General features: G+C 42.6%; 1 protein-coding gene across 1 annotated transcript in view; it reads right to left on the bottom strand.

The window, feature by feature from the left end:
* Positions 1-894: 894 nt before the first annotated feature.
* LOC141051034 (uncharacterized) overlaps positions 895-12359 on the bottom strand; it is a 102632-nt gene continuing 91167 nt past the window's right edge. The window contains exon 11 of the mRNA XM_073547833.1: positions 895-4193. Coding sequence (XP_073403934.1) covers positions 2926-4193 — 1268 coding nt within the window. The 3' untranslated portion in view covers positions 895-2925. The remainder of the gene's footprint in view (positions 4194-12359) is intronic.

Genomic DNA, 12359 nt, shown 5'->3' with positions numbered 1-12359 from the left:
TTCAATTATAAAAAATATTTATCTATTGTTCTCATGGTGATTGTAGATGCTGTCAATTTGTCGCCGTGGACGTTGGCTCATTTGAACAAGGAAATTACTCCCAGACTTTCAAAAACTCAGACATGGGCCAACGTTTGTATGGGAATAATTTTAATTTTCCACAGCCACAACCTCTTCCGAATACTGGAGGACCGCCAATGCCGTTTGTTGTGGTTGGGGATGAGGCGTTTCAAATGTTTGCCAACCTCATAAAACAATACTCAAGTCGGGACTTTAATCACACCAAATGAATTTACAATTACCGACTGACAAGGGCACGAAGAACTGTGGGGTGTGCCTTTGGTTTGCTGGCATCTAAATGGCACGTTTTGGGAACACCCATCGATCTAAAAACTGAGACAATTGATTAGGTTGTGAAAGCGTGTGTTGTTATGCACAATTACATCCTGGCAAAAGAGCGACCCAACTTAGAACTTGATGAACCTGTTGCATTGCAGGATAACCAAGATCACCCTCTGAGGACTACAGTGGAAGTTGCCCAAATGAGGGATAAATATCCCCTTGTAATTATGGGTAATTGGAAAAAGGAGATTTGACCTGCTACTGACAACCAGTAGACAAGCATCCTTGAAGTGGTCAGATCTATATATAGTACCTAAGGGGAAGTATCAGTCTGTCACAATTATATTATCCATAGGGGATATATGACCCCTCTGTTTCTCCATGAGGTTTGAATACGCACGGAGGTCAAAGGTCCGAAGTGCTTAGCAGAAGTTGCTGATCTTATATACCTGCTGCGGGATTATAAGTTATTACATTTGTGTAATCATAACAGGTTTGGTTGGAGACTCCATGGTTATTTTATTAGGGAAGAACAGACACTGGACACACATGATAGAACTGCGGTAGGACATTTATTGTTTCTTGCACATTAATTGATAACATTTAGATGGATTCAGATGAACTCTCCTACAAAATGTGATTTACAAAGTCATTACTACAGGACTGTATGAAAAAGTGATCCATTCTAAAAGAAACATGAGAAGTAAAAATGAGAGAATTCGAGGTCCGTGTCAGGATACTTCGGGCCTGGTTCCCAGCATGTTAGGACCAGACAAGGTCTTTGCCCCTGGAGCTTCTCTACTCAGTATAATGAGACTCACTGATCTTATTGATATACAGAGCGTGTGTGTAAAATAGCAACTGCCTAAACACGAGGACCTTGTTTGATCAATACGTCAGTGTATAAAGAACTATGTCGCTTTTATTAAATTATGTAGTTCGTATTCTGAACATTCTTGCTCAGCACTGCACTTGTCACTTTTACTTATACCTATATTATGTGTGCACTTTGTGTCCAGTTGTGGACCTGTATTTATAATTCTGGCCCAGGCTTGATTTCCAGCACGCTCACGTGTTTTTCACCACAATCAATATATTTATCCTTCGCACTTTTATTTCACCTCTTCCCCTCTTTGCTGCCTATATCCAGAATGGAGTTTGGTGTGTACGCATGCTTGGTAACAATGGTCTGGTGTATTGCCGACGGCACTCGATAGTGAGTTTGGGGGTCAGTGACGTCACGATGGATTTCACTCACACCCGCTACACCATTACGAGTGCTGGAAGTCATGTCTGTATTGACCTGTGTTCTTGCCACGCGTGTGCCACTACCCGACATGAACTATGTGCAGCTGCTTAGAATATCGCATTCACCTCCCCGAGCATGTGCAGTTAGTGGTGCGTGATTAGATCAGTTGGTCAGGCTTCTACATATAGTTGGTATAACACACAGGAAGCTACAAGCCCCACCCCGAGGAAGCCCATGAAAAACCGCGCGTTGGGGCTGCTCATTGCTCTCATCCACACGGGTTACAATGGGTAAGGAGGTCTTTTTGGGCATATTAAAAAATGTTTACATTCTGTATTTTTATGATACCAATTTGACTTGAATGTCTTACATTATTAACATTCTGTTACATTTCTTGCCCATAGACATCTATACCCCATTCTATCTTTTCTAATGGTTTTAGGGATGGAGTATCATTGCACTGGCCACTTTACACTTGATTGATAACCAATACAGTTGCCAGTGTATGCACTACTAAAGTGGAGCATTTTATTCAACTTGGGTATGTATATAATATATATATATATATATATATATATATATATATATATATATATATACACACACATATATATATAGGCCCATATTACCTGTACCGACAATTCTTCAGTGTAGCTACTAACACCGAAGTTACTATTGCCGTTTTTTAAACTATTTGTTTTTGCCAGTGTAATGTATTTTGAAATAAACATATTGTTATATTTACTTACCTTGCTGGACTCTGACTCTGTGTCACTTATTCAATATAGATAGAAGGGAGAATCCATTTGAACATTCTTTAGGATTTTTCAACTTATGGGCAATTCACCATGACACTAACATATTAACATACAATGTTTTTGTTCAGTTGATATTGTTCTCATGTTTATTATTGTAGTACAGAAAAATTAAAAGACTTTGTTCACACACAGATTGTGGATTGAAGAGACTGATGAATGACAGATCGCTGAGATTGGGAGTTAGGAGGAAGAGAGGAGAAAATATTGAGTATTTTTGGGGAGGTTTAAGTGGAGGTGATGCAATACTCTTGCCTATATAGTGAATATATAAATATGTAACTGAAATAAGCAAATAAATATTGCATATAATTTAATTTTTAGATAACAGATGTATAGTATCATCATATATTTTAATTCAAATGTAAGTTCTAACTTACTTTCTTGTTTACTTCTTGGTCTTTACTTTGACTCTTATGTTTTCTTGAACAGTTTGTTAAAAATATATGGTTTATACCTGTGTGATTTTTCCTTTGAGGTCAGCAAAATATGATTTTCAAGTAAAACATTTCCCACATTTTAGGTATTATAATGGCTTATCCCTTTGTGAGATATTTGATGCTTAGAAAGACTTCTTTTGTTGGCAAAACATTTCCCACATTCTGAACAAGAAAATGGCTTTTCTCCTGTGTGAGTTCTCTGATGTCTAACAAGACTTGTTTTACTTGCAAAACAGTTCCAACATTCCGAACATGAAAATGGCTTCTCCCCTGTGTGAATTTTCTGATGTTTAATAAGAGATGATTTATCTGCAAAATATTTCTCACATTCTGAACATGAAAAAGGCTTCTCCCCTGTGTGACTTCTATGATGTTTACGAAGATCTGATTTACAAGCAAAATATTTCTCACATTCTGAACATGAAAAAGGCTTCTCCCCTGTGTGACTTCTCTGATGTTTATGAAGATCTGATTTACAAGCAAAACATTTATCACATTCTAAACATGAATGTGTCTTATCCCCTGTGTGAGTTTTGAGATGTTTATTAAGAGTTGATTTATCTGCAAAACATTTACCACATTCTGAACATAAAAATGGCTTCTCTCCTGTGTGAATGTTGTGATGTTTAAAAAGATCTGATTTATATGCAAAACATTTACCACATTCTGAACATGAATATGGCTTCTCCCCTATGTGAATTTTTTCATGTTTAAAAAGACTTGATTCATATGGAAAACATTTACCACATTCTGAACATGAAAATGGTGTTTTACATGAGTGAATTTTATGATGTCTAATTAGAGTTGATTTCTGGTTAAAATGTTTCCCACATTCTGAACATGAATATGGCTTCTCCCCTGTGTGAATTCTCTCATGTGCAATTAGTTTTGACTTAATTGCAAACCATTTCCCACATTCTGAACATGAATATGGCTCCTTACTTGAGTGAATACTTTTCTGCCTAACATGTTCTAATTTTGGGTTAAAATATTTCTCACACTCTGAAGAATACATTTTGTCCTCTATGTTAGTTTTTGGATGTGTAAGAAAAAACGTTTTAAGGGAAAAACTTTTTTCACATTCTACACTTGAAAATGGCCTGTTTGTTGTAAGAGCAGTTAGATTTTTATTGCCGCTTTTGTGACTTTTATTTTTCTTAATAGTCTGTGATGAATCAGAAGACAGGACCTGTTTAAACGTATCAGATGATAGATTTTTGCTGTGAAAGGATGACTGTACTTCTGGAATAGTGGCATAGACGTCAGTTATATCTTGAGTGAAATTAAGGTCACCTGACTTAAAAATTGAAGATATTAGTTGTCCCTCTGATGTCTTGGTGCAGTCGCCTGCAAGAATAAAGATTGTTTTTGAATGAATTATGCTGAATTATATTTTTATAATATTTCTAAAATATCCAAAGAAATCGCAAGTTATGTAGCAAAATTAATTTACCAAGCCAAAAACAGTTAGTTGAACCTGTCAGATCCCCCGTGCCCTCCAACCCAGCAGCATTCACCTATGTATGACTAAATTCCCTACCTAACCAGCCCTGTATAACATTATTCAGTTAAATAAATGTTTAAAAATGAATTAATAAAGTCCCTTTTTCCTATGCTACTTAGGACTTTGACTAGTCAATCGGGTGTTAGTATCCCCAGACTAGTCAGCCCTCTGTCCATGTTATCACGTCCGTGTGTCTGTGGCAGCTCCTGCATATCTAGCGATGCGTGACGCTCATTGTAGCAGGGTTAGTGCACCTCTGTTGCCGGGTGTACACTTCCCGGCATCAGAGGCGCACTGCGCATGACAAAAGGCTATCTTTTGAACTTCCACTCATGCACAGTGCGTCTCTGAAGAAGTGAAGTGTACACCTGGCAGAGGCGCACAGTGACAATGCCTAAATGAGCAGCGCATATGCGCAAGATTTGCAAGAGCTGGTGATGACACTGTTTCGTGCAAAGTATGTTGTTATCACGCCCACAAGGTGCGATATGGAAAAATGGACGACTAGTAAAACTAACGCCCCATCGACTAGTCAAAGCCCTCATTAGGAAAAGGGAACATCATAAATGGTTTATTAAACATTTATTTAACTGAATAACGTTATACAGGGCTGGTTAGTCAGAGAATTTAGTCATAGGTAAATACTGCTGGGTTGGAGGCAGGGGTGGGTTAAGAGTATCCAGGGCAGTTCAGAAGGCTTGGGACTCCATAGGTACCCGATGCACAGATCATGTAACAGGTTATGTGAGTGACACAGGTGCTGTAGTGCACATCTGCTGCACAATTTTTTACCTTATGTATAGCACTATACATAACAGGACAGGGGTGGGAGATTAAGCATTTTATAGTTACATACAGTGGGGCAAAAAAGTATTTAGTCAGTCAGCAATAGTGCAAGTTCCACCACTTAAAAAGATGAGAGGCGTCTGTAATTTACATCATAGATAGACCTCAACTATGGGAGACAAACTGAGAAAAAAAAATCCAGAAAATCACATTGTCTTTTTTTTTTCATTTTATTTGCATATTATGGTGGAAAATAAGTATTTGGTCAGAAACAAAATTTCATCTCAATACTTTGTGATATATCCTTTGTTGGCAATGACAGAGGTCAAACGTTTTCTGTAAGTCTTCACAAGGTTGCCACACACTGTTGTTGGTATGTTGGCCCATTCCTCCATGCAGATCTCCTCTAGAGCAGTGATGTTTTTGGCTTTTCGCTTGGCAACACGGACTTTCAACTCCCTCCAAAGGTTTTCTATAGGGTTGAGATCTGGAGACTGGCTAGGCCACTCCAGGACCTTGAAATGCTTCTTACGAAGCCACTCCTTCATTGCCCTGGCGGTGTGCTTTGGATCATTGTCATGTTGAAAGACCCAGCCACGTTTCATCTTCAATGCCCTTGCTGATGGAAGGAGGTTTGCACTCAAAATCTCACGATACATGGCCCCATTCATTATTTCATGTACCCGGATCAGTCGTCCTGGCCCCTTTGCAGAGAAACAGCCCCAAAGCATGATGTTTCCACCACCATGCTTTACAGTAGGTATGGTGTTTGATGGATGCAACTCAGTATTCTTTTTCCTCCAAACACGACAAGTTGTGTTTCTACCAAACAGTTCCAGTTTGGTTTCATCAGACCATAGGACATTCTCCCAAAACTCCTCTGGATCATCCAAATGCTCTCTAGCAAACTTCAGACGGGCCCGGACATGTACAGGCTTAAGCAGTGGGACACGTCTGGCACTGCAGGATCTGAGTCCATGGTGGCGTAGTGTGTTACTTATGGTAGGCCTTGTTACATTGGTCCCAGCTCTCTGCAGTTCATTCACTAGGTCCACCCGCGTGGTTCTGGGATTTTTGCTCACCGTTCTTGTGATCATTCTGACCCCACGGGGTGGGATTTTGCGTGGAGCACCAGATTGAGGGAGATTATCAGTGGTCTTGTATGTCTTCCATTTTCTAATTATTGCTCCCACAGTTGATTTCTTCACTCCAAGCTGGTTGGCTATTGCAGATTCAGTCTTCCCAGCCTGGTGCAGGGCTACAATTTTGTTTCTGGTGTCCTTTGACAGCTCTTTGGTCTTCACCATAGTGGAGTTTGGAGTCAGACTGTTTGAGGGTGTGCACAGGTGTCTTTTTATACTGATAACAAGTTTAAACAGGTGCCATTACTACAGGTAATGAGTGGAGGAAAGAGGAGACTCTTAAAGAAGAAGTTACAGGTCTGTGAGAGCCAGAAATCTTGATTGCTTGTTTCTGACCAAATACTTATTTTCCACCATAATATGCAAATAAAATGAAAAAAAAACAGACAATGTGATTTTCTGGATTTTTTTTTCTCAGTTTGTCTCCCATAGTTGAGGTCTACCTATGATGTAAATTACAGACGCCTCTCATCTTTTTAAGTGGTGGAACTTGCACTATTGCTGACTGACTAAATACTTTTTTTCCCCACTGTATGTCAGATTAGATATATGGGGCAGAAAGCTATTAAATGAGAGAATATTGTACAATAACTACTGTAGGTAAAAACGGATATCTCTGGAGTAATTAGAGCAGACCTGCACAACATACGGTTCATGGGCCACATACGGCATGCCAAAGGATGTTGTGCGTACTGCGGAGCTGACCGGGAGACGCAGCTCCGTTCTTCCAATATTCAAATGTATTCCAGTCTTTTAGACACAAATGCATTTGAACACTGTGGCGCCAGTACAGAATCAGTGCTTATCAGCCCCCCCCCCCCCCCCAACACAACGTGCGTTGGTGTGAGGACACTGCTGTTCGTGTCAGGCCCGCAGAGGTGAGGAGGGACAGGCACCAGTAGCCACACCAGGAAGAGGCAAATATTAACCCTTTAACTCCTGGAGCTTTTTTCGGTTTTGTGTTTTCGTTTTTGGCTCCCCTTCTTCCCAGAGCCATAACTTTTTTATTTTTCCATCAATATGGCCATGTTAGGGCTTTATTTTTACGGGACGAGTTGTACTTTTGAATCACACCATTGGTTTTACCATATCGTGTACTAGAAAATGGGAAAAAAATTCCAAGTGCGGTGAAACTACAAAAAAGTGCAATCACACACTTGTTTTTTGTTTAGCTTCTGTTTACTGCACAAACTACAGACCAGTCTCCAATCTCCCCTTCATCTCTAAACTTTTGGACCACCTTGTTTACTCCCGCCTTACCCGTTACCTCTCCACTCACTCCCTTCTAGACCCTTCACAGTCCGGCTTCCGCCCCCTACATTCGACTGAAACTGCACTCATCAAAGTGACCAATGATCTTCTGACAGCAAAACGTAACAGTGACCACTCTCTGCTCATTCTTCTCGACCTATCTGCAGCTTTCGACATTGTTGACCACCATCTCCTACTCTCTAGGCTCCAGTCACTAGGCATTAAGGACACTGCTCTCCTGGTTCTCTTCCTATCTTTCTGACCGCTCCTTCAGTGTTATGTTCTCTGGCTCCACATCATCTCCTCTTCCTCTCACTGTCGGGGTACCTCAGGGCTCAGTCCTTGGCCCCCTTCTCTTCTCTCTCTACACAGCCCCAATTGGACAGACCATGAGCAGATTTGGCTTTCAGTACCATCTTTATGCTGATGACACACAACTATATACGTCATCCCCCGACCTTACCACAGCTGTACTACAGAACGCCAGTGACTGTCTGCCCGCAGTCTCCAACATCATGTCCACTCTCTATCTGAAACTCAACCTCTCCAAAACTGAACTAGGCTCTTTTTTATCTAAGTGGTGAAAAAAAAAAATGCCATTTTCTGATACCCGTAGCATCTCCATTTTTCGTGATCTCACATTGGGTGAGGGCTTATTTTTTGCATGCCGAGCTGACGTTTTTAATGATACCATTTTGGGGCAGATATGATTTTTTGATCGCCTCTTATTGCATTTTAATGCAATGTCGTGGCGACCAAAAAGTATTAAGTTACGTACCGGTAACGGTATTTTTCGGAAGCCCATGACAGCACCATGAGAGAGGGGATCCGCCCTTTAGGAACAGGAAACCTACAGATACAAAAGGGCGGAACCTCTCCCACGCATCAGTTGGTTTACAGAGCTTGAGAGGCTACCATGGTTAGTACACAACATATAATATATACAACCTATCTACCCTATATAGCAGAAATATTTTCTTTTTTACACCATCTCCCACATACCGTAAATTGTGGACAATCTTCTAAAGGAGTGCACCCCTATATGTGAACAAGGGAGGGAACTAAGGGTGCTGTCATGGGTTTCCGAAAAATACAGTTACCGGTACGTAACTTAATACTTTATTCGGACTCCCATGACAGCACCACAAGAGAATTACAGAGATGTAAACTAATTTAGGGCGGGACTACAGCCTGCAGCACCCTTAGCCCGAAGGTGAGATCTGAAGAGGCACCCATATCTAATCGATAGTGGTTAAAAAAGGTGGAAGGAGATGACCAGGTGGCCGCCTTACATATCTGATCAATTGACACTCCAGATCTTTCTGCCCAAGATGATGCCATGGCACGAGTGGAATGCGCCCTCAGGTTCTGCGGAGCCGGACCTCCACCTGCTGTGTAGGCAAGAGAGATAGCCTCCCTAATCCACCTCGCTAATGTGCGTTTTGATACCCTACAACCTTTCCTGGGACCTTGGAAGGATAGGAATAATGCATTCTCCTTCTTCCAAGGATCCGTGGCTGCTAAATATTTAAGTAAGCATCTCCTAATATCTAATGCCTGAAGTTTTTGCTCCTTAGTGTTGGTCGGATTAGGGAGGAAGGAAGGCAGAACTATCTCTTGTGTCCTGTGAAATTGTGATGCTACCTTGGGAAGGTATGCTGGATCTGGCCTTAGGATTACTCTATCCTGTAAGAACTCTGTGTAAGGGGGCAATCTGGAAAGTGCCTGTATGTCGCTCACTCTACGTGCGGATGTTATCGCCACCAGAAAAGCTGCCTTAAGAGATATAATCTTTAATGAGGCCGAATCCAGAGGTTCAAATGGTCTTTCTGTCAAGGCCGTAAGGACTAAATTTAAGTCCCAAGGTACACATCTGTCTTTGTGTATGGGTCTCGATCTAGCCGCTGCTTTGATGAACCTTGCTACCCAATAGTTATTGGCAATATCACATGCAAACAAGGCCCCTAAGGCTGAAACTTGTACTTTTAATGTACTTGTGGAGAGACCCAATTCGAGACCCTTCTGGAGAAATTCCAGAATATGTTTCGTGGGAATTCCGTCTCTGGCGTCAAACTGAAAGGTGGACAGGAATCGCTTCCAGGTCCTAGCATAAATGTTAGTAGTAGTCAATTTCCTGCTTTTTAGGAGGGTATCAATTAACTTCTTGGGGAACCCTCTATCCTCTAACAGTGACCTTTCAAAGACCACGCAGTCAAATGGAGTCTCGCTACTTGTGGGTGGCTGACTGGCCCCTGGTAGAGGAGATCCGGAAGGTTCGGCAGCACCCAGGGATCGCATACAGACATGGTCCTCAACCATGCAAACCAGGTCCTCCTGGGCCAAAAGGGGGCAATTAATATGACTCTTGCCCGATCTTCCCTGATCTTCCTTACTACCAGAGGTAGAAGATTTAATGGCGGGAAGGCGTATGCCAGAGAAAAGTTCCATCTTATCAGGAGGGCGTCCACTGCTAGTGGATTTTCCCTGGGATTCAGAGAACAGAACGATTTATCTTTTCTGTTTTCTCTGGTGGCAAAGAGGTCTACCTCTGGCCGACCCCATCTGCGGACAATCTGGAGGTAAATATCCCTGTTCAAAGCCCATTCTCCTTGCTTTAGAGCCTTGCGGCTTAGAAAGTCTGCCTTTACGTTGTCCTTTCCTCTGATGTGGAGCGCCGTCAAAGATAGAAAACTTTCCTCTGGTATTTGAAGGAGACGTTCTGTTGTCTGCATCAGGGCGTCGGAGCGGGTTCCACCTTGGTGGTTGATATATGCTACCGCTACCTGGTTGTCCGAGAGTATCCTCACGTGATGGCCCTGTAGGTACATAATGAGTTCTTTGACTGCCTGCTCTATCGCCAATAGCTCTCTTTGGTTGGATGAGATCTCCGTATCCGAATCCCACTGTCCCTGTACCACTATGTCCCCCATATGGGCCCCCCAACCGAAGGGACTAGCGTCTGTGGTTATAACACGGGTTATCTGCGTTATCCAGGGCACCCCTGAGGCTAGGTTCTCATCATCGAGCCACCATCTAAGCGATGTGACAGTCGAGGGGCTTAGCAACAGTTGACCTTGTAAGGAGTGTCTTAAGGCCCTGCTATTAAATAGGACATCCTTCTGAAGGGCTCTAGTATGGAATTGTGCCCACCTAACTGCTGGGATGCATGAGGTTAGAGATCCCAACAGGGACATGGCCTGTCTGAGGGTCATAGAAGGATTATCAACCGCCCGAAGAACCTGCTGCTGTATCTTTTGCATTTTATCCAATGGCAACAGACACTGCTGAGTTTCTGAATTTAATAGTAAGCCTAGAAACTTTTGTATTTTTGAGGGCTGGAGTCGGGATTTCTCGTAGTTTAATATCCATCCGAGGTTTTCTAACCTGGACTTAGCTCTTTCTATCTGGGATGTACAATGGCCCACCGATTTTCCCACAATTAAAAAATCATCCAAATATGGAACAATTAAGATGTCCACTTCCCGTAAATGCGCCATCACTTCGGCCACTATCTTTGTAAATACCCGGGGCGCTGCTGAGAGACCAAAGGGAAGGGCTCTATATTGATAATGACGGACTGTGCCGTCTATTGAAACCGCCACCCTGAGGAACTGCTGGAAGTCTGCATGGATAGGTACATGATAGTACGCATCTTTCAAATCTATGACTGCCATAAAACACCCTTTAAACAATATTTTTATTGTCGTATTGATGGACTCCATCTTAAAAGTACGGTTCACCAAAAACTTATTAAGGAAACGTAAGTTAATGATCGTTCTAAATGTCTTATCAGGTTTTTGGATCAGGAATAAGGGAGAGTAGAACCCTCTTCCTCTCTCAGCTTCTGGAACCTCTATCAGGACGTTTTTCTGGCATAGGCTCAAGACCTCCGCTTCTAAAGCTGCTTGTTCGAGGGGTGAAGATCTTAAAGGAGTGGATTTAAAGGTATCCCGCGGGACCTGGGTAAACTCCAATCTAAGCCCGGTGGATATTACATTGCGCACCCAGTCACTATTTGTAATCTGTGACCATGCCGGAAGGAAGGATGATAGTCTACCTCCCACGGGAATTGCTAGTCATTGATTCTGTCTCTTTTGATCTCTAGACGAGCGTCTAAACATGTAGCCCGTACCTCTTCTCCTTCTATCTTCCCATCTGGGACGGTCTCTAGTAGGCGAAGAATTGCGCCTTCTCCCCTGACCGAATCTCCTTCTACCAAATGGGCGTCGGTAGGATGTAGGCCAGAGATTTGGGAATTTTTTCTTGTCGTCCCCAGCCTTCTCAAGCAGTTCGTCCAGGACTGCGCCGAACAAATATTCCCCCTCACACGGAATAGTACAAAGCTTCGCCCTGGTCTGAATGTCTCCCTGCCAGCACTTTAGCCACAGGGCTCTACGAGCCGCATTAGAGAGACCTGCTGCTCTGGCTGCCATTCTCACTGCATCCGCCGAGGCATCTGCTAGGAAGGCTGCTCCCTCTTGGATTGTTGGTAGGGCCCCAAGAATTGTTTGTCTTGACGTACCCTGTTTTAATTGTGACTCCAACTGGTCCAACCAGACCATCATGAACCTGGCTGTGCATGTTGACGCCACTGCTGGTCTTAAGGAACCGGCTGCCATCTCCCAAGTATTCTTAAGGAAGGTGTCTGCCTTCCTGTCTAGGGGATCTTTAAGGGATCCCGTGCGCTCAAAGGGCAGCGAGGATCTTTTCGATGCCTTTGCAATGGCCGCATCTAATTTGGGGGCCTTGTCCCAAGTATTTACTGCCGGATCGTCGAAGGGATATCTGCGTTTGAGGGCTGGTGGTAGCGACCCTCTTTTATCCGGTTTT

This window comes from Dendrobates tinctorius, unplaced genomic scaffold (genome assembly GCF_039654945.1).
Source record: "Dendrobates tinctorius isolate UK_male_01 unplaced genomic scaffold, ASM3965494v1 ptg000155l, whole genome shotgun sequence".
NCBI classification, from domain to species: Eukaryota; Metazoa; Chordata; class Amphibia; order Anura; family Dendrobatidae; genus Dendrobates; species Dendrobates tinctorius.
The sequence above is the reverse complement of the archived record's forward strand: the minus strand, read 5'-3'. Positions and strand labels throughout refer to the sequence as shown.